The 22,188-nt window shown below is 41.3% G+C and overlaps 1 protein-coding gene across 4 annotated transcripts; it reads right to left on the bottom strand.

Moving 5' to 3' along the window:
• Positions 1-1,892: 1,892 nt before the first annotated feature.
• On the bottom strand, positions 1,893-22,154 carry LOC119744631 (mucosa-associated lymphoid tissue lymphoma translocation protein 1-like). Of its 4 annotated transcripts, none has more exons than XM_038220673.1 (19): positions 21,968-22,154; positions 20,285-20,472; positions 19,498-19,664; positions 17,744-17,930; positions 16,532-16,665; positions 15,594-15,820; positions 14,557-14,653; positions 13,782-13,808; positions 13,123-13,257; positions 11,845-12,006; positions 10,268-10,471; positions 8,827-9,004; positions 8,127-8,201; positions 7,066-7,187; positions 6,358-6,507; positions 5,975-6,138; positions 5,436-5,474; positions 2,736-2,804; positions 1,893-2,491 (listed from the first exon to the last, which is right to left on the bottom strand). In XM_038220673.1, the coding sequence occupies exons 2-19, from the start codon at positions 20,413-20,415 to the stop codon at positions 2,321-2,323; spliced, it is 2,439 nt and encodes an 812-aa protein (XP_038076601.1). In that variant the 5' UTR covers positions 20,416-20,472; positions 21,968-22,154; the 3' UTR covers positions 1,893-2,320. The 4 variants fall into 4 exon arrangements, with proteins under 4 accessions (XP_038076601.1, XP_038076598.1, XP_038076600.1 ...); XM_038220670.1 differs by lacking the exon at positions 21,968-22,154 and adding an exon at positions 21,744-21,958; XM_038220672.1 differs by lacking the exon at positions 21,968-22,154 and adding an exon at positions 21,780-21,958.
• Positions 22,155-22,188: the final 34 nt, after the last annotated feature.

Genomic DNA, 22,188 nt, shown 5'->3' with positions numbered 1-22,188 from the left:
TTCTCAGTCACGTTTCATCATCATGCCACTGAAACTGGAGAGAAACGCATAGATAGTAACATTGTTCTCTTTAGGGAAAATTATATGACAACTAAAGGAACGGTCTTGGCAATTATGTTATTGCGGTTCATGTATTGGTTGCTTTATTACAAATGATACACAGTTAATTTGGACATTTTGCTTTGCTTCATTAATGCAAAGCTCATATATTTGGTAAAAGCAATGTTTCTCAAAGGACCAGGCCCAGTTGCCTTGCAAATTTATTTTGTTGGCACAAAGAGCATGTACGCTGAAGGCACTACATGTACATCATTATTACCCCTGCTCAGCTCCCATTTTTTTGACAAAGCAGCTAAAACAAGTTACAGTAACCATCTCTACCCTGTACAAGTACACTGTACCCATTTACTCCTGGGTGGAGAGAAGCAATTGATGATAAAGTGTCTTGCCCAAGGACATGCACTCCATAACCCCAGGCTGGACTCAAACCCACAACCTGCAGAATTACCCACAGACTATGTAACAAATTTATGGCTAGTGTTTTTATTGTGTAATCAGCAACTGCCAGGTCAGAACAACAACTGGATTTTAATATGTACTATAAATGGACCGAACTAAAATGGTGAAAATATATTCTGTACAAACTGATAAATGCATGATCAATATCCAAGAAATGCATGTATACGTTGTGAAACTTAACTGAGCTAGCCTTGCCCCCCCCAAAAGGCAAACACGATTAATATTACAAAACAAACTGAATACTAAAAACAAAAACTTGGTGAAACTCCACTCTACATATCTATGATGATATTATATTATACGAATGTAAAATATTGTTGATAATGTTACATTTTGATGAAGAATTCCAGTACTCTAATTTAGCGAAAATTACAACACTAAACAAGATTGAACAAAAAAAAGGAATAAAAAGATTTTTAAAATGACTGCTCTCATCAAAACTACGACCACGTTGGCTGTGCTTGCAAACCGCACTTAAAAATTTAGCCAAGCCGGAAAACGACAAAATTAAAGCTTAAGTTTGTGTATATATATACAGATCTGCTGAGTACTTGAAATTGAATATCTTAAAATATGATTTAACCAAAAAATCAATATTCTATCAGTCAATAGTATGTTAAATAAAGAAATTGACTATAGTGATATTTAACAAACAATCTCAAACAAGGTCTTCTACACTCTTTTCATCTTTGCCATCTATTAACCTGTATGTGCATTTACAGTCACGATTCTGGCCAATGTCACAAAGTTAGGAAACACTTTGGATTCCGTGCACATGTAGTACCCACTCAAAGGTACGAAAGGGCGAGTTGGGGGAGACGTTCAAATGCATTGCTTATTAAGTATATCATTTGTCATTTGTGCATTTTTTCATATGAAGCAAAAAATGGGCTCAAAATCTAAAGGGTGCTTTACAACTAACCTGATGAAGTTTCAGCTCAGTGAATGCTGTACATTCCAAGAAAACAATATTCTAGGATCTCGATTTCCATTCAATAAGTGCCGAGTTAGGTTTTGAATTGCACCCGAAATCAGCGTCCTGTACACGTTGTCATTCACCTGATTGCAGCTACGCGATGTCACGCGCATGTGCGCGCATGTGCGTCGTGTCAGCGCTTGTGCGCACCCATTTACGGCTTTGCCGAATTAAAAAACGAAGTACTCATGGAAATTTCCAAAATTGGGTATTTAGACGCATCTTTGGACATGACCTTTGATTGTGTTCTTCAAAATGACCGCATGCCAGAAAGAATAATTTCACAGGGAGTTTAGTGCCATTACTATCTTTTAACCAAGTATGCTCTCAACAATAATAAATACGTCAGTTACTTTTTGGATAGCTGCAAATGATGGACTGTAGCTTTAAGAATTCCCTTGTTAATTTAATATAGTCATGCTTTGACTGGAGATGATTGATATGCCAGATATGTACCTACCAATGACCTCTTTTGTCATTTGATGGAATTTGAAAAGTTACAGGAATGTGATCTGACTGTTTTTTTAACTAGTCTGTGTACAAATGTATATCAGGGGAAGCGGACAAAATTTTGACTGAGTAACAAACAACATGAAGATTAAGTTAACACATTTTCTGCTCTAGTTGGCACAACTTTTTTGTCAACTGTTAAGCAGTTCCATGAAATTGGCACCTGCGGGTTGGGGTGGGGGAGGTGAGAAGTTGGGGGAGAGGTGTCGGTAGGGATGGGGGTGTTGGGTGGAGGTAGGGGTGTTGGGTGGAGGTAGGGGTGGGGAAAGTGGGAATGAGAAGATGGGTGAAGGGCGAAGGAGGGTCAGTGCCCAGTCATTCTGTGCTTGTAGATGAGTCCGGGCAACTATCCTCACTGGGTATTGCGTAGTGCTTGGTCTGCCACAACTTGGACACCAAGGGCTTGTGAATGAATAATGGTAAGGTCTCCTTGAAGGGCTTTCCCCGGTACATGCCTTCCACGGTCACCGTACACTCCAAGTCACCCTGCCATGGACACAGAGAACATGACATTAAAAACCAACCTGCGATTATTGTGTATGTTTTTTCTGTGTTGTGCATGGGTTAACAAGCGTGTCAATAGGCCAATATACTTTATAATGCGTCTATAGATGGAAATACCTTTTGTCACGTCCCATAAACACGTGTTATTGCCAGGCCCATGGGTGAGATTGGGGGGAAATGAAAAATCAATGACATAATCACAGAATTAACAAATGAAAATACATACCCTTAACCTTTGCAGGTTACGTACTGTGGTAACTATCATCTTCACAATTGTCTGTGAGGGGTACTCCCCCTTTAAAAAGAAAAAGGACGGCCACATTAAAAAAAAAAAACGTATTGTATTGATATATAGACAGACTAACATTTGCACGTGCAAAACACAGGTAGTAGGTTTGCTGACCACCTGTTTTGCCACAGGATCCCCTGTTTTACCACAGGATCCCCTGTTTTGCCCCAGGATCCCCTGTTTTGCAACAGGATCCTCTGTTTTGCCACAGGATCCCCTGTTTTGCCACAGGATCCTCTGTTTTGCCACAGGATCCCCTGTTTTGCCACAGGATCCCCTGTTTTGCCGCAGGGTCCCCTGTTTTGCCGCATGATGCCCTGTTTTGCCGCAGGATCCCCCGTTTTACCACAGGATCACCCGTTTTGCAACAGGATCCTCTGTTTTGCCGCAGGATCCCCTGTTTTGCCGCAGGATCCCCTGTTTTGCCACAGGATCCCCTGTTTTGCCACAGGGTCCCCTGTTTTGCCGCAGGATCCCCTGTTTTGCCGCAGGATCCCCTGTTTTGCCGCAGGATCCCCTGTTTTGCCACAGGATCCCCCGTTTTACCACAGGGTCCCCTGTTTTGCCGCATGATGCCCTGTTTTGCCGCAGGATCCCCCGTTTTACCACAGGATCACCCGTTTTGCAACAGGATCCTCTGTTTTTCCACAGGATCACCTGTTTTGCCACAGGATCCCATAGCTGCCAACTTTTCAAAATCCCAATTAGTAATTAACCTGCGCGGTCATTTTCAACTGCTCGTTTTATCAAAAGCTTTACCAACAGCGAGTACAGATACATGGTTTACATGTACACATACATGTGCATACCCTTCTTGTTGTGAATAATAATGTACTGTAGGCCAAAAGATAATTTAAAAAAATAATTAAAATTTTTTTTTTTTAAATTATTATTATTATTTTTTTAAAATTAATTTTGCTTCAATGTCTGTATTTTTTTGTTGAAGTCAAATAAATAATAACAATAATAACATGTGCGCATTTTTTTTTTGAGATGCATGCTATCGATGTGGAGTTTCGAGTTCGTATCAATGTGTTTACACACGTTGATTTAGGGCCACCGTATGCAATAGAAATATCCTGCCAACATACCTTGCAAACGCATGCTGATTTATCTTTTCTGGACGTTGTGACAAACTCAAACTCTATTACCAATTATTCCAACCATAATCTTATTAAATTCCATGATTAAAATCTCGCACTGATAGACTCATCCCAGCAAAAAGCGACCAAATGTGCTCACGATCGTCACTGAAAAGTACTCACAATTCACATACAGTACACACAACCACACATCCACGAGATGCAGCACACAAATGACACACCATTGAAAAATAGTTTTAGTCTGGTCCTCAAGTACTCCACTGCGCACACTGCATTGATGTCCATCAGGTGCTTGACTGCATTCTTATTAGACTTGTCACCAGTCCATCCATTATCATGACATTTCGCCAGAAGTTTTCGGTCAAAAACGATACTTTACAAGTATTTTTTTTTTCGTTAGGTAGAAAATGGGAAAATCGTAATGTTTTAGTGGCATATCGTATTTTCGTAATTTAACAAACAATTCGTAATAATTACGAAAAATTCGTAACAGTTGGCACCTATGGGATCCTGTGTTTTGCCGCAGGATCCCCTGTTTCGTCACAGGATCCCCTGTTTTGCCACAAGATCCCCTGTTTTGTCAAAGAATCCCCTGTTTTGCCGCAGGATCCCCTGTTTTGCCACAGAATATCGTTTTGTCACAGAATCCCCTGTTTTGCCGCAGGATCCCCCGTTTTGCCGCAGGATCCCCCGTTTTGCCGCAGGATCCCCCGTTTTGCCGCAGGATCCCCTGTTTTGCCACAGAATCCCCTGTTTTGCCACAGGGTTCCCTGTTTTGCCACAGGATCCCCTGTTTTGCCACAGGATCCTCTGTTTTGCCGCAGGATCCCCTGTTTTGTCACAGAATCCCCTGTTTTGCCACAGGATCCTCTGTTTTGCCGCAGGATCCCCTGTTTTGCCACAGAATCCCCTGTTTTGCCACAGGGTTCCCTGTTTTGCCACAGGATCCCCTGTTTTGCCACAGGATCCCCTGTTTTGCCGCAGGATCCCCTGTTTTGCTGCAGGATCCCCTGTTTTGCCACAGAATCCCGTTTTGTCACAGAATCCCCTGTTTTGCCGCAGGATCCCCTGTTTTGCCACAGAATCCCCTGTTTTGTCACAGGATTACCTGTTTTGCCATAGGATCCTCTGTTTTGCCACACGATCCCCTGAGATGTTTAAACCTCCAGGATATGTTAACCGTTATTTTATGTCTGGAATGGTAACCGCAATTCCAAAACATAAAAAAGATGCAGTGTTTATTGATGTGTCATACACCTTAGAAAATGTATTCCAATGTTTCCTTTTTAGAGCCAGCATACTGTGTACAGCTGACTGAGAAACGCCAGTGTGTTCTTTTACTATTTATTCATAAATACCTAAGACAGTTTACCCATTCCTATTGGTCGAGAGCCCGTCACATGGGTGGTTTCAAACGTTCGATAAACCACTGGCTGGCTTAACCACATTTGGACCGAAAAGATATTTATGAATGGGAATAAATATGTACTTTTTAAAATCAATTTAACAGTAACTGGAAATTCTTTGTACTTACAAAGCCAACATCATGCTGCTGCATGTTAATGTCGAGTTCCTGAATAAGACAAATGAGAATGGATAATGCTATTTATGTATTCAGTTGGCATTAATTTTTAAGCTCGGGAAGATGGGAAATCAAATGCAATATTACCACTTTCAAAATAATTTGCAAATGAGGCATAAGTTTTGCAGTGACGAACTTTAACTGTGCACAAACTGTCACTGAAAATGTTCTGATTCAAATTATTATACCAGAATGTGATAGGCTGGCACATGGTTTTGAGTTGACTAGTTAAAATGTTGTCTTTTGCTCATGACTCTACAGTGTTGTAGTCGAGGCCATAACCTCCGAGGCCAATAAGATTCGTCGAGGTCAGAAGGCTCCGAGGCCAAGGCCGAGGCCATGAAAATCAGCCTCGAGGCCGAGGCTGGCCTCGAGACCTCGAACACTGTGACTCTATTATGAGATATAGTTAGATTTACAGGAGGTACTGGCTTTCAGCCAATTTCTGGACACATTTTGCAGACAACTAATAAACAAAGGTCAAACCATACCGGGCTGAAATTCTCCAGTTTGACGTGGCAATTGGTGGCCTCACCCATGCAGTTTGGAGGGATGTAGGTGTGCATCAGCATGACGTTGGAAAAGCGCGTGGCTAAATCGATGCCCACCATGACGTCATGCCCAAACTTCATCCATATCGGGTTCTTTGGAAGAACTGTGTGCAGAAATTGCATGGGAATATTAAAAAGACTTTGCATGCTGGAGAACAGTCTATGGAACAGAGGCTCGCACGGCAGGCGTCTATTGCATGGCAAGCTTTCATGATGTAATTTGAAAACTCTATTGGTTGTAGGAACATTGAATGTGCGTGTACCACCAGTGTGCAAGCATGGTGCCACCTATTCAAAAAATATAGTATTTTAACAAAACTTACGATGGGCTTCTGCCCACATCTTGCTTCGTGCGTTGATCTCCTGAGTATGACCGCTGGGGTTGATGGGATCTCGAAGCGAGCGGGCCTCGTTCAGGTCATGTGACAGAGATGGGTACTGCCTGCCGTAACCGCAATGGTCATGGTGTACATCTAGTGAATACAACGAAAAAGTACTTAATCTGATATTTCTGCACCGTTGCAAATTTGGGATTTTTTTTAACCTACTGAAGTATAAAAAAAGGCTCATGTTTACTTTTTCAATGTTATCTGTGCTTAGGGTTTAGAGTCAGGAGAGACCACTAGAAGAGACATTCCAACACATTGTCTGATGCTCACGCAAAGACGCCAGGGCTTGGTGCACATTTACAATAGATATTAGCTGTGTGTACTTTGCACTATACATGACGAACCTGTGGGAGTTTGTTTCTGCATTCAATAAGGGACGTTGAACAATAGAAGACAATAGGGTCCTCGATTCCTGAAGGTCCCCAATTTGGCGATGTGTACAAAACATATGGGAGGTCTTCCTAAAAAGTTAGAGTGCAAGGGGCAATAGGGACAATAGGGGGTCCCCAATCGCAGGCAAATACACACTGGTATGCGCACGCGACGTGTTCCCATTCATGGGGCTCTTGAAGGTGATAGTCCCCCTCTATTGTTCACGCACGGGGCCCAAATGATGTAAAGCGATGAGGAGACAGGATCTACCTTCCATGACGTCTTCCAGGACGTGAGTGATCTTCTTGGCCTGTCTGATTCTCTTGATCAGGTACTTGGTGAAGATGCCAGAGGGCTGGCCGTCCACCTCCCAGGCCTGAGTGTTGGTCTGCCTGTTGGTTTTAAATTTTTGTTAAGGTTCATTAGAGTACCTGAGTAAAATGACAGCTGATTGGTAAAACAATTATTGACAATTGACAATCAATGATCGTTGATCGATGATTGTCGATTGACAATTGCAATTAAAGATCCACAATCTATGATCAGCGATTGATGATCTATGATTGATAATTGATGGTATTTGATGATTGATGATTGATGATCAACGATCGACAATCGCCGATTGATGATTGCCAATTGATGATTGACAATAGATGATTGGTATTTGATAACTGATGATCAATGATTGACGACTGATAATCGATAATCGATGATTAATGATGTGTGATTGATGATTGATGATTGATGATCAACAATCGACAATCGGCGATTGATGATTGCCGATTGACGATTGACAATAGATGATTGGTATTTGATAACTGATGATCAATGATTGACGACTGATAATCGATAATCGATGATGTGTGATTGATGATTGATAATTGATGATAGATGATTACCATTTGATGAATAATGATCACTGATTGATGGACTGATGATCAACAATCGATGATTGATGACTGATGACCAATGATTAGTATATGATGATTGATGATCGATGATTGACAATCGATAATCAATTATTGATCATTGACGATTGACAATTGATGACTGACGATTTATGACTGACTATCAACAACTGACAACCAACAATTAATGATCATCTGTCTCACGTTTTCAGTCTTTAGTCATCAGTTGTCAAAAATCAGCCGATTCAGAGTAAAGTGGCTTGCCTGGGGACACAGCAAAGGGCCACCAGATTGTGTATATGAAGTGCCGTTTCTATGACCACTAGTCAAAAACCCCAATCACTAAACCATGTTTTATCATTTCAACGGTGAAACCACAGCCATGGTGTGTGCCAAAACAACAGTTTTGGACACTGTACTTACGCAGCATAGCCAAACACTGTGTTGCCCTTGACTTTGGGTTGGAATTTGGCTGGTGCCTCATCCTTGTCGTCATTGCTGAAACGATAACAATTTTAGATTCAACTGCAATTGCGTCATTCTTAATTATCCCCCCAAAAAACTGAACTGTGATCCAGTGCTGTTTGTTGCTCTGGCCCCACAGTCTGAACTATCAAACTTGAAATTTGTGGGTTTAGTCTGCAGATTGGGGAATTGAGTCCAGCCAGTGGGGTTGAGGAGCATGTCCTTGAGCAGTTTACTTTGCTCTAATTGCTTAACTCCCAACCAAGGACGGGGCAGATATGGCAACACTGACTTGGAAACTCTCCAGGGAGTTGAGATGGTCTATACTATTTTTTTATAGACTCGATGAGCGGGGGTAGTAATTATTAATGATAATTATGTGAGCACCTAAATGTAAATTCCTGCAGAAAGATCCAAATACAATAGATTCCAAATTGTTTGGACCCTGACAAAAAAAGTGCCCAGTCTGGGGCCAATACTATTTCAAAACTTTTCAACACAGAAAAGTTCAGCGAAACAGGGGCAATAAAAAATTGGTTGTTCCATATCTCTCCCCAAGTCAAGTTCTAAGGTCAGGGAACAGGTATGATACTCCAGCACTGTACAAAGTTTTGTATGAATGTGAAAAACAAACAAAAGCAAAGACAATGATACGTACGCTTTCCGGCATATGTCTAGCAGCAGGACATTGAGGGCGGTATTCCTGTACTGCATGAGATCTAGGACTTGCTGGTCGCACATACACTCCGTCGTTGAGTAGCCCGTCCGAGCGTCCACGGGCACGAGGTAACTTTGTCCGTCTGTCTCGAAGCCGTGGCCACTGAAGTAAAACAGGCCTTCGGGTGGGAAAGACAAGAAATGGCGCTTACGTATAAATGGTGCGGAACGGCCTAACAGTCAAAGATCGGTCACTTTATGAGATTTTTCGCAAGTGCGCTGATGCAGTCAACCCATCGGATAGGTCATTTGTTTGTGTGGTCTAGTGATGCCATACACAACTTGCAAATCACTACTCACTTCCCACAAATTCAGAGACTGGCTGCCCCCGATTAGGAACAATGGGTTAAGGAACAATGATCATCTCAGCACAATACGCTGTAGGACTAACAGGTACAAATGCAGCTCTACTCCCTACTTAACTGATCTGATTAACAAAGATATGTGACCTCTTTTTCCTGAGTTGATGAAGGAACTCGTTGTTGGTCACAGTTTCTGGTTAACTTATTACATGAAGTAAGTTGGGTATTGATTGGGTGTGTATTTTGTTGTGATTTACCTTTTTAATGTATCTTTTACACGATGTAATTCTCTGTAATTTTAATATATAACGATTTTTAATGTGTGTAAATTAAACTGCAATTCGGCCTTATGGCCGTGAAAGTTTAATATAATAAACCATTAATAATAATAATAATAATAATAATGTGTACACGGCATGGATAAAATTACTACGCGTCAGTGAAATGCGTAGTAAATAGTCAACTTTCCCCCTCTCCCCTGATGATGTACCGCGTAGTTGTGTATAGTTTGATTGAAAGAGGCCGGATTGCTTCACATATTTGTGCCATTTGTCTGTTTCAAAGCAGGATTAGCCGTAGATACAAGGATGTCATCCGAAGGTACAGTGGAACGTCACTATACTGAACACCGCTAAACCGAATATTCGGCTATACCGAACATCGTCTTTGGCTCCCTATTTTTGTGTACAAAACATACTGAACACTGTTGTTGAAATACATTACCAGAAAGTGACAAGTGGCTCTCATTCCCCAAGGAATAGAAGGGGAAAGCCACCTACTGCCGTATGTAGTAAGCTCAAAAATTGTGTAATTACATGATTCAATTGTCTGCATGAGTTCAAAGTCGTCTTTCAGTATTACATGTACAATGTACCAGGGCATGCAGGTTGAAGTTCTGAAGAGTGCTTTTTATTTAAAAGTGAGTACCGGAGCATCGCCACCTTAAAATCGCTATATCGAACGATTGCTATTACGAACAATTTGTTTGGATCCCGGCGTTCCACTGTACCATTTTGCATAACTGCTTTTTTGGGCCGACACCAGAATTATGAATTCTTTCAAAAGCTCCTCGATATGTACCGTAAACTCCAGAGTTAAGCAGGTCGCAGAAGGCTTTTATGGCAAAAATCATCTCTTGCAGGTTCAGGTCCAGCAGCGACACCACCTTGAATTCCAGCTCAGACAGGACCTTGGTCAGTTCCTCCACGTCGACCTCAGGTGCCTTGAGCTGCCCGGCCGAGCGATAGTCCAGGTTACCGATCAGCAATGCCACTTTGTCCGTAGCTACACAAAAAAATACCCAGAAAGAAAATATTTTCAACAAGCTCGTAATAACAAATCTCTGTCTACATCTATGAAAATTAAACAAAAATGGCAACTCGAAGTTGAACCGCAATAACCCATAAAACCTTACAAAACCCCATAAAACTTTGTAAAGCACCATAAAACATTACAAAACTCCATAACACATCGCAAAACCCCATAAAACCTTGCAAAACCCATAAAACCTCACAAACCCCATAAAACCTCGCAAACCCCATAAAACCCAAGAAACCTCGCAAAACTCCATAAAACCTCGCAAGACAAAACTCCATAAAACCTAGCAAGACAAAACTCCATAAAACCTAGCAAAACCCCATAAAACCTTGTAAAACCTCTAGGTAAACCTTGAGTAACCGCCTGTTTAATTTTGCATTCTCCCCTTACATGGCCCATTGAAGAGCATAAATATAAGCACAATATTTCGCGAATGGATATTTTCCCTACATCCCTACAAGTTGCCATTCAGAACCGAGTAAATTGTGCCAATGCCAAAATGCTCCTAGGGTATAAGCTACCATTCTGAAATCGCCGTTTGCGAGTTAGCCACGCCCCCTTAGACAACCCTAGGAATTGTGTACATTAAGGTTCGTTTGTGTTATGAGCTTTTAATCATTGAAAAAGTACTAACATAATCCCAAGCCCCTCTGAAAAACATACTTTGGCGCATATTTTTTTTTTCTGGTTTGAAGCAACACAATTGCTGAGAATTTAAAGTAGGGTGCATAACAATAAAGTTTCACCTCAGAGGAGACTATACATTTATTTTGAAAACTGAGAAAAGGGGATCTTGTAACTGGATCCATTGCTAATGCATGTAACAAAAATTGTGTTTGAAGACAACCATTTTTGAAACCACCTTCAATGTTAGTTTTCTTCCAAACGATACCATTTCCGGCGGAATAATTTCACAGGATATTTGATACCAGTCCTATGTTCACTTTGAGAAAAGTTTCTGTCATTGAGTTGGTAGGTGCTTTTCAGGGTAATTACAAATGATCCTATCAGGGAGTTGGGTGATTTTTTCTCCCAAATATATTGATGTTAATGCTTCTCTTCCTTGTACCAAGTCACAAATCAGGGCAAGCAATATGTACATGTAGCGCATGTTCCATGATTGCAAATTTACCTGCTGAGTGCACTAGTACTTGTGGGACATCCTCCCATGTATGTCTTTGCTGTAACAGCGTTAGCTCACTGTAAACAAAGCCGCCACAATAGCACAGCCACAACTGTGGTGCCCACTAGTGATCATGCACGTTCCTAGATATGATGTGTGCTAGGGTGTTTGTTGGGTTGTTTGTTTGTTTGTTTGCTTGTCTGTCTGTGTCTCTTACCGTAGAATTGGCAGTTGGAGGTGGGCGCGATCATGCCACCTATCACGTCAAGCATGGCTTCGTTGGAGAAGACGCAGGCGTACTCGTTGTACACGCGACATTGGTATACGCCGTGGTCTTCCGGCTTAACCTGAAGAAAATGAAGTTCGGGCTGCGTGGCTTCTGAAAAAAAAAAAAAAAAAAAACATTGATAATGGCAATGTTGAAATAATCTCTTACATGCCAGACTAGTAAATTGGGGAAAAAATCATATGACAGAGAGTACCTTGTGGAAGCTCAAAAAAATGTATTGACGATGGAAACACTGTAATATTCTAAACTCAAAGCCTTTTTTTCATTTTAAAATTCAAAATTTCAAATTTTGAACAGTTACATGAAGACATTATCAACTATTCTAATCATTTATGATGTTTGAACTCCATCAAAAATTCCTAAGATGAAACAAAGTTCACTCACATCTACTCTTAGTTAAACCAAAACAAGAATGGTCTCTTTAAACAAGAAAAATTGACTCTAGTCAAGTTGCTTAATTTTCTTGGTCTGATACATTGAACGCAGGACCTTGAGGGTAGTTCTGTAGAGTGTGGGTTTGAATCAAGCCCATGTCCATGGGCAAGATACTTTATCATCACTACATCTCTAAGACCGGGAGTAAATGGGTAACATGTGTGAGGGCAAAGATATTGCTGTCCTGTTTTGTTACATCGTTTGCACCTTTATGGCAGCATCAAGCTGTCTACTCACTGATTCAATGGCCATCCCAGCCCCGGCAGCAGAAATTATCTTCAGAACGTGTTTTTTTCATTGGCTTGATGAGCAGGGGTGCTAATGATGTACCACACCAATAATGGATATGTGCACTTTATAAATCCACTATCATTACTGTGGAGTGCCGTGGCCCCGTGGTACGGAGCACTGAATTCATGGTCTGTACTTATTTGTAGGTAATTCTGCAGGTTGTGGGTTCAAGTCCTGCCTGGGGTTATGGTGCGTGTGCCCTTGGGCAAGGCACTTTGTCACTCATTGCTTCTCCCCACCCAGGAGTAAATGGCCGAGGGCAGAATTGTTTATTGTGGTTGATTTTAGCTGCATTGCCGAAATGGCAGCATCAAGCTGTATACTCCCCAGGGAGCTGATATAATAAGGAATCTTTCATTGGCCCAATGAGCAGGGGCAATGAAAATGATGTAACATGCCCTGAGCACCTTTTTTGGGTGGATATGTACACTTTAAAACATCCGTTACCATACATGTTATTAAATGTTATTGTTCATTTACTTGGAATTTCCTGGTGGTTGAGGTACCACTGGTAGTACAGTGTTCCCTGAGAGACAACCGCGTGGCATGCTAGGATCTGCGGCTCCCCGATGCGGCAGGATATACTCTGGGGATGGCGCACAACCTCAATCTTATCTGTCAAAACAATTAGAACAAAACTTTATGTCACAATTACAATGAACTAAATACCTTGAGTGTCAGTTGCAAAGAATTTTCAAACTGCACTTGACAAATTCTACCGGTCACCTATTTTTTCTCATTAAACTTTTTACATTGCATTTGAATGTAATGAACATTGCAAAAACATTGAAAAACAAAACTGCCACAATATAATGAAATACTCTCTTTGATTCTGTGAAATGCTCCTAGTACGCTCTCCTTTTTTCCCACCCGCCCCTTTTTTTCTTTTTTTTTAAATTCATACATTCGAAATATATTTTGCACATAGGCCTATATTGTCAACACATGTATATTGTCTTTGTATTTGTTTCCACTAAATAGTAGCTATATGTAGAAAGGCTTAACCTTTGGGTATACAATTTTGTATCGGCAAAAGAGTAAGAAATTGGAAAAATTCTGCCATCTTGGAAAATCTGCCATCGTGAGAAAAAAAATGCCATTTTATTCAAGAAACCTGAAATCTACCCAAATGCACTTACCGGGATACGACTCAGCAAGTCTGGCATCTAAACAAGGACAAAAAGAAAATGGTAAAGTCAGGCATTTCACTACAATACATGTCAATGAGTTCAGGGCCAACTGGCACACATGAAATGGACCATACAGTATGTCCCCCAAAAAGTGTACGTATGACTGTTTTTGAAATAACTACAAAACCATGAAGTCAAGTTTGAAATTGTTTGATTGTGCAGATACATGTGTCTCTTATCCTTGGCCTGAACCCCTGTGAGTTTAATTTAATTTCAGTCACACATCACAGCACAATTGTCACCTGATCACAACAACATTTTTGGACACTGTGCCCAATTTCGGTGCCTTAATCAATTTCAGTGATGTGTACAGTATTGAAACTGTGTAAAATCCTGCATGTTGTGAAAAGGCTGTGGTTTGGGAGAGCACTTTTTTTTTTAAATGCCAATTATGAAACTTGCTCCTCTTTTGGATGTAGTAAGAACTGTCCTTAACCCTAACTCCCTAGCATGATTTACTAGGAACCATACCCATCCTGGCAATTTCCAACACCAAATGGGAAACTGCATACACATATTTCTGACTTAGATTCTGGAGGTGTGCCAACCCAATGTAAAAGACTGTCAGTTTAGAGGTACTGTACCCATCCTGACAGATTCCAACAAAACATGATGTTGGGGTTTGATGGGTTGAGTTCTGTTAGCTTCCGACACTAGAAAAAAAAACACAACTTTTTTATTACCACCATGAAAATCTCAATTTGGTTGGCCGGTCTCCACTCACCCACATTAATGCTGACTGTGATGCTCGTGGCACAGCCAGCCTTGTTCCACACTCGGCAGCAGTATTTTCCCTGGTCCCCGGTAGTCGATTGGGCCCACTGCGCAAAACAGACGAAGAAGGCAAAAAATGAGAATCGAATAAACGTTCCTCCTGTACCTTGGCAATTTTGTGAGTTTTGTATACGAAATGTTGTCTTACATGTAGTCTTCATTGTTGCATGGTATTACTAACTATACTTTGTGATCCATTACAAGTCTATCACAAGTTCATCACAAGTCATCCCTGGCCAGTCCCCAAGTCAAGTCACAAGCTATTCAAAATAACTGTGACAGAATCATTCCTTTGCTAATATTCATACTCTTAATGGAGGACTTGTGATTTACTTTTGATGGGTCTTGTAAAGGACATGTGATGCTCAACATTTCAGCTATGACACATTTCACAACTTGCACCGTGCACATGTACGTGGTACGCGACAAATTATGACGCAACTTTGGCAATCATTTTAGGACGCGTAGGTTGTGGCATACGGTAGCAACTAAAAACTGACTATTTTACTGAAAAATCGTAGTTTGTGTGGAGCCTGTCATTGTCCAGGTTGATACAAGAAACTCACGGCCTTGTTTTCAAAGTAATTGAATTTCTATTTTACCCATGACTAAACTGTAAGAGTTTCCACATGATTCTGAAGAAAGGCAGCCAATGATTCTTTCTAAAATAGCGGGCGGAGGTGATTCAATTACTGTTTTGTGATCGAAAAGGAATCGTACACAAACAGATATTGTAGAAGGTCAGTTATCATCCTCATCCAAGATGTTTGAATTAGTTTAAAACATTGCGTAGTTATGGTAAGTTTCGTGAAAAAATCTTAAGTTTACTACACAGCCGTACAACAGATTTGTGACATAAATCCTACGCTTGGCACAAGCTGCATTTTACATTTGTTTTGAAAATTAAAATTTTCGTTTTTTCCTATTTAGAACTGGGACCCAGACTCTACCACGAAATAACCAATAGCTAATCCTCACTAAACCTACATAGAGTGTCTTGTCAGTCTGGTCCCTCAGTGCGTGTGGCTCCAGCGGACTGTCTCTGCACGAGTAGCCGTACCGGTACCACTGGTACTTCGGGGTCGGGCAACCGGTGGCCAGGCAAGTGACCTTGATGGGCTTGCCCGGTCGAACTGAGAGAGACACCGGTGGCTGCTGGACAATCTGAGGTTTCAACATTTGTTCGGCATCCTCGTCCAAGAAATAACTGTCCTCTGTTTTTACCAAACATAACCCAAAAAACAACAAAATACCAACTTACTGTTTTTTTCTCCCTTCATATTTGAATAAAGAAATTGACTGGAGCGGGGGGCTTGAACCTGCCAACTGCCCGACTGCCGTTTTGTGCTCTATCAACTGAGCTATACAGCCCTATGTTGGGGGTACCCCAATCAGATGGCTCCGTTGGTAGAGCACTGGAACAGCAATCCCGAGGTTGCAGGTTTGATCCCGCTCGAGGCAATTTCTTTGTTCAACTTTGAAAAAAAAAAACATTTCATGCATCTAGTCAGTTTCCCGTGGTGGTTTATTTGAACATTGTTTTTTTTTTAAAGTGAAGGATTGAAGTAAACCTTAAGAATGGTGACATTGCTCACTTCTCAGTGAAAATGTATCGCATCAGGCCAAAGTTGTACACTGCGTTGAATTGTCTGTTACAAGTTTCCCTAAGACTGATCTTCAGATGCAAATGTTTGCAGTACACTATTTTTTTTCTTTTAACTTTTACATGGAACTACAGACTCGGTGCATAGGTACCCTTCAATGGGGTCAACATGTGCCAATAGTGAAGGCCACCTGCCTTCAAAAACCATTTCTCATCTTTGTACTGTTTACATGCAAAGATGTATATGAATTCACATGAAATACCTTCATTATGACAACGTTTGACCGAATTTCGGAGTCTTTTTTCTTAAGACACTACATACCTTCGCTGGCTGGGCATACCTCCAGGTATGCCCAGTCTGTGAATACTTCTTTCATGGCTCCATTTATGGTATGGTAAACTTTGCAGCAGTAAGCACCGCTGTGCTTCTCCCAAACAGGACTAATTCTTAGGACCCTTTCAGCAGAAAAACAGAAACAACAAGTGAAAACAAATATATTCTTTACAAACTCTGAGAAAGATTTTCTGTAGATCAAGTGCCAAGCCCTCTGAAATGTGTGAGCTGAGATCTCCATATTTCAGAACCTAACTACAGAGTTGTAATGACTCGAGTCAATGACTCGACTCGAGTCACAATTTTTGGTGACTCGACTCGAGTCCCTAAGAAAAAATGACTCAACTCGACTCAAGTCACTGCGAGCAAATGACTCAACTCGACTCCAGTCCCTCATCAGAATGACTTGACTCGACTCGAGGAAGGCTAATAAGACTCGAGTCCCAAAAATAAAAGCAAATTTAACTTGTGCGCTCTGAGAGCAACTTATGATCAACGTGGCACAAAGTTGCAGTTTCGACCATCCGAATATTCGGTCAAATGCAGTTTCAAGTAATCGAATACTAAATTATTCGGAAAATGTACAGCCCAATAAACCAATATAACATCCACCGTCAGATTAGGGTAGACAAGGTGCACCCTCACTGAAATACATTCTCAAATGTAAGCTTACATGTACAACCATTTCACGAACTACTAATAGAAAATAACAGTAAACGTATACATGGGTCCATAGTAGTGCTGCAGCCGAACCGCCGAACCAAACTAAACATAGCCAAACTTGGCCTTCCGAACCGAACCTGAACCAAACCGAACCGAAATGTCAGTTCGGAAGAGTTCGGCAAGTATTTGTTGCTAGCGCTAGGAATGCGCATGCTTGCAATGAAGGGGCAAAATTAAAGTGCAAGGATGATTGAATTTACCGTGTTGACAAGTCACTGCATTCATCTTCATTATTTGCAGCGTTCTAGCCAGGCATGCAATAGGATATCGGGCTGATACGCTTTGAAAAAATTGTTCGCACCTGCGATTCTCCCAATGAAAAGCGTGCTCTTTGCATGTAATTCACACAGCGCGGCCCATCTCCCTGGCCTTGCCGCGCACGCCACGTGTTGATCAATTTGAACCGCAACCAAACCGAACCAAACCGAACTTTGAGGATCAGTTGCAGCACTAGTCCATAGAAGATTCCATCCATACCTGTCGGTTTCGTTTTGGACCTCTTCCAGTTTGACGTCTTTCCGGTCTCCGTTGGTCTCGGCATAGGCCCGGTACCAGCAGTAGTGAGGGAAGGGGAACCCCTTGGCGTTACAGGCGAGCACAGCCTGGGACTGCGGACCTGCCTGGACTGTCTGTGACAAGGGAACTTGCAAAAGTCTGATTCTTTCTGCGGAGGACAAGTTTTCAAACGATTAATGAAGAGGTCATTCATTCCTTCTACAAGCCCAGTCATGGCTCCTTTAAAGTCCAGTCACAAGTCTTTTCATTAGTCCAGTCACAAGGAACGGGTTGAACATTAGCAAAGGGACCTACATCTATCTACATCTACAATGCAAGAAAATACTGGACAGGACCGACAGGTATCTTTGTCCAGACTTCCAAGGACACGTCAACATCTCCCTGCACATCACAACTGAGAGTGCAACATGCTTTCGTTACGGTTGACTTGGGATTGAACGACTTGTGATGGACTTGTGATGGACTTGTGAAGGACTTGTGATGGACTTGTGATGGACTTGTGATGGACTTGTGATGGACTTGTGATGGACTTGTGATGGACTTGTGATGGACTTGTGATGGACTTGTGATGGACTTGTGATGGACTTGTGATGGACTTGTGATGGACTTGTGATGGACTTGTGATGGACTTGTGATGGACTTGTGATGGACTTGTGATGGACTTGTGCTGGACTTGTTATGGACTTGTGATGGACTTGTGATGGACTTGTGATGGACCTGACTACATGTACAACATTGTTGACAATTCTTCTTTTCTTTCATGAAGCTCACTGCATACAGAAGCAAATTGTATGTGAAGAAGTACTTTTCTGCCTCCTACCAACAGACAGTGAGTGTGGAATCCGAGAGTGTGGAATTAAGTCAGTCAAAGTTACCACACATTGAATCAATAATAATAAAACAAACAAATCTTTATGAAAGGAAAAGTCCCAATGCTTTTTGTGTGTGCCACTCTTAAACAAAAGTTTTGAACCTTCTAATGTGACGATGAAAAAATCAATTGATCCACTCTAAGTTTTTTTTTTTTTTCAATTCTGCTTTTGTATTAGGAGCAGTGCTATTAGACTTAAACTGACTCAAGTCGGACTGAAGTCAATATTAACAACACACACTGCCATAAACAACCCAGCCCTGAATGTTCTAATGAATGTCATGTCTACAGTGCACAGGTGCCTAAACCCCAGATGTTCCTCAGGACTACCCTGCTAAATCCAACAGAGTCCAACCGAAGTTTCCTGCTCAATCCACTAGTACGTGCCTTATTTTCAGTTGTCTGCTGAATCCAACGGAGTTCAACATGGCATTATAATGCGGTTCAGTTGCCTGTTGAATCCAACATTTTGTATGAGGAATGTACACAAGGGGTTTACTGCTCAATCCAACAGGCTCCATCGGGTATATGACATAGTTGGATCCTGTTGGATTCAGCAGGGTTAGGGTTAACAAGCGTACTACTTTAGTGTGTATACGTGTACTGCACAGATCAAACACAGATCAAGATCTAAATTCAGCTCCACTGACCAGTGTGACACAAGTGCAACGTTGAAAGCTCTTTTTTTTTTAAAGGAATCATTGCCTTTAAATGCTGAGAGACCAATTAATTTATTCTAGGACATCATATTCCTTGAAAATTCATTTTAACAACAAGTTTTGAAAAATCACTATGATCGCAGGGATTCTAAGTTTAATTTCAGGATATCCTGACTAGTTCTTACCCGGCAACTTCAGCAGACACAGACACTTCTCGTGCGACATCTTCTCCAGGTAGGAGATCAGCTGTCGCACGGTGCGCATCCTGTCGCCGAGATTCCGCAGTAGTGACATGGCAGGGCTGCCGTAGTACTCGTGGACCGCTAGGGCAAACGTTTCTATCTGAGTGTCACTGTTGATAGGAAAATTGTGAAGACTGTACTATGAGGGAGTGTGGTGACCATGGTACACATGTGGTCCCAGTATTTGCGATGTGCCAATCTTTAAGAACTTTTTTAGTGGATGAACAAACATTTAAAGCCGACCTCAGGTCGACCTGTGAATTGCTTGCGCTGTGACAGAACCTACGGCATCAAGCATGTCAAGTACAAAAGTCATACTCGGGTCACAAAACTGAGAAATCAAGTGATTACCGTGGAACAAGTGCATTCTTGTCACAGAATAATCTGTAGCATGCTCATGTCAACCATGCATGCTCAAGACGATTCACAATGAAAGAAGATGATCCGGATGCGAGCACCAAGTCATTATTTTACACACAGGTGAAGTGCGACTGATTCGAGCCCATCAGGAACACGTTCCATAGCCGCACAGAAACAGCAGATAAACAATGACAGAGGAATGCCTTTTGTCGCATATTTCATTGAAATAGCTTGTAATTTGAGAATGGTTGACTCTTGATTGTCTTGCAACGGACTCAATTACAACTCTGGTTGTAAGGGGGGGACAGGGTTGGGGTTCGGGATAGGGTTTGGGGTAGCGTTTGGGATTGGGTATGGGGGTAAGACTTACTCATATATCTGGTCCGGAATGTTGGCAATCAAGGCCCTCCAGTTCATGTCATTGTTCCCGACATCAAGGTGTTGTGAGAGTTTTAGAAGCGTAGGGTACGGTATTTTAGTGATCTCCTGATCTAGGTCCATTGTGCTTGCTGGTGTGGGAGCAAGGCACACGTCTATTCAAAGAACTTCAGGACCTCTCTGTTTTGAAACAAACATGATCTCATACAAAAATTAAACCAATCGAGTTTCGAATGTGCTCTGGTTAGAAGGCAGTTATTGAGTTCTGATATTATTAAGGATTCGCAACTTTTTTTGTTTTGGCAATGCTGTAAAGTACATGTAGCATTAGCAATTGAAAGTGCTGTTACGGATGCCATGATTTGGTAGTGGATATTTTGCCGGAGGTAACGCCGGCAAACTAACGTTTACTAAAGGTTTGCCGGCGGCAATCCATATCAACAGAGGGCGCTGTACTCTTTAAGATAGGGCTGAATTATAATATGTATTAAATTCCCACCAAAAGTTGTATAGCACAGTCGGTGCAGTGGTTAAGCAATGGCTCCAGTAAGTGGGATGTACCGAGTTCGAATCCTGATGCCCGCCACAATTCCAAGGGTTTTTTCCCATCCCCAAATAAATAAGAATATTCTTCTTTTATTATTTTAATGTCTCAAACATTTTATTGCAGAGTATTACTTTTTCTTTTTCAGATTTGTGGCTCTGGAGGATTTTTTTTTAAAGGGAAATAAAGTCCGAAATTATAAAATGGTCTGATTCCCATCTTGTAAATACAAAAATAGCACGATAATATTGGCATGGAGCCAGACTAAAATTTGTCACCGGAAAATGTTTTAAAGTATAAAAAAACAGTAACTGCGCATGTCCAGTGCATATCCGGCAAACTAACGGTTACTGCCTAATTTTGATTCAAATATTTTGAAAGAAAAATTAGGACACCTCTTAGTCTTAAGAAGTTAAGTCTCAATATTATTTATGTATTTGTTGCACGTGATCGGTCGACTTGATGTGCACGATCGATGTGCACGATCGGTCAATCACGCTGCGCTATCGAATCCATCATGACGCTATCGCCTATCGGTCGATCGCGCTGCCACCAGTGAAACACCCTTTTCTTTCTAATTCATGGCTCTGAAGGATTTTAAGTCAAGTCCGATATCCGTCAGGATCGGCCGATAGCGCAGCACAATCGACTGATCACACAGGTTAACTTATATATAGCCCAATATATTCTTTATTTGAAAAACAACAAAACATTCATCAAAGCTGGCTGCGAATGAACACAATCGATACAATTCCAAGCATAAGTAAAGTTGTTATCTTACGAAGTCTAATATTATTATCTACAATACACTCACTTGACCCGGATCATGCCATGTTCAGCCCTGACTTATTTAATTATTTTTTAGACTAGTCAAAGACTAAAGAAAAGAAAAAGTTAAGAGTCTTACAGTTAAACGTCATCGTAATTATCGATAAGACCTCACCAAAACTGTCGAGTTACTTCCTCACTGGACACATTCGTGTCGTTTGCAAACATAGATTTACAGGCTACAGATAACTAGATGTTGCTTTGAATTCCGGAAGCATTTTCACAATAGTTCATTCACGTCACGCGTTCAGGCCGCATATTACATGTACATGTTACATGTACGTTACACGATGCGTGACTGACCTTCAAAAGATGACCCCAGTTGAGTTAGCGGGGTTTTTTTTAACACATATACGGTAATCTTTGATTTTCCTCGACTGTCGACTTATTGTTGCAAAATTTACAAAAAAATAACTCATAGTACAATTAAGTGCGTTAAACTAGCAGGGAACATTCAGTGTGGACACACATGGTGGATAAATTGCCGAGAAAAGTGGCAAGACTAAATGTCACGAACTACACGT

The sequence above is a fragment of the Patiria miniata genome, unplaced genomic scaffold (assembly GCF_015706575.1).
Source record: "Patiria miniata isolate m_02_andy unplaced genomic scaffold, ASM1570657v1 HiC_scaffold_7, whole genome shotgun sequence".
Lineage (NCBI taxonomy): Eukaryota > Metazoa > Echinodermata > Asteroidea > Valvatida > Asterinidae > Patiria > Patiria miniata.
The sequence above is the reverse complement of the archived record's forward strand: the minus strand, read 5'-3'. Positions and strand labels throughout refer to the sequence as shown.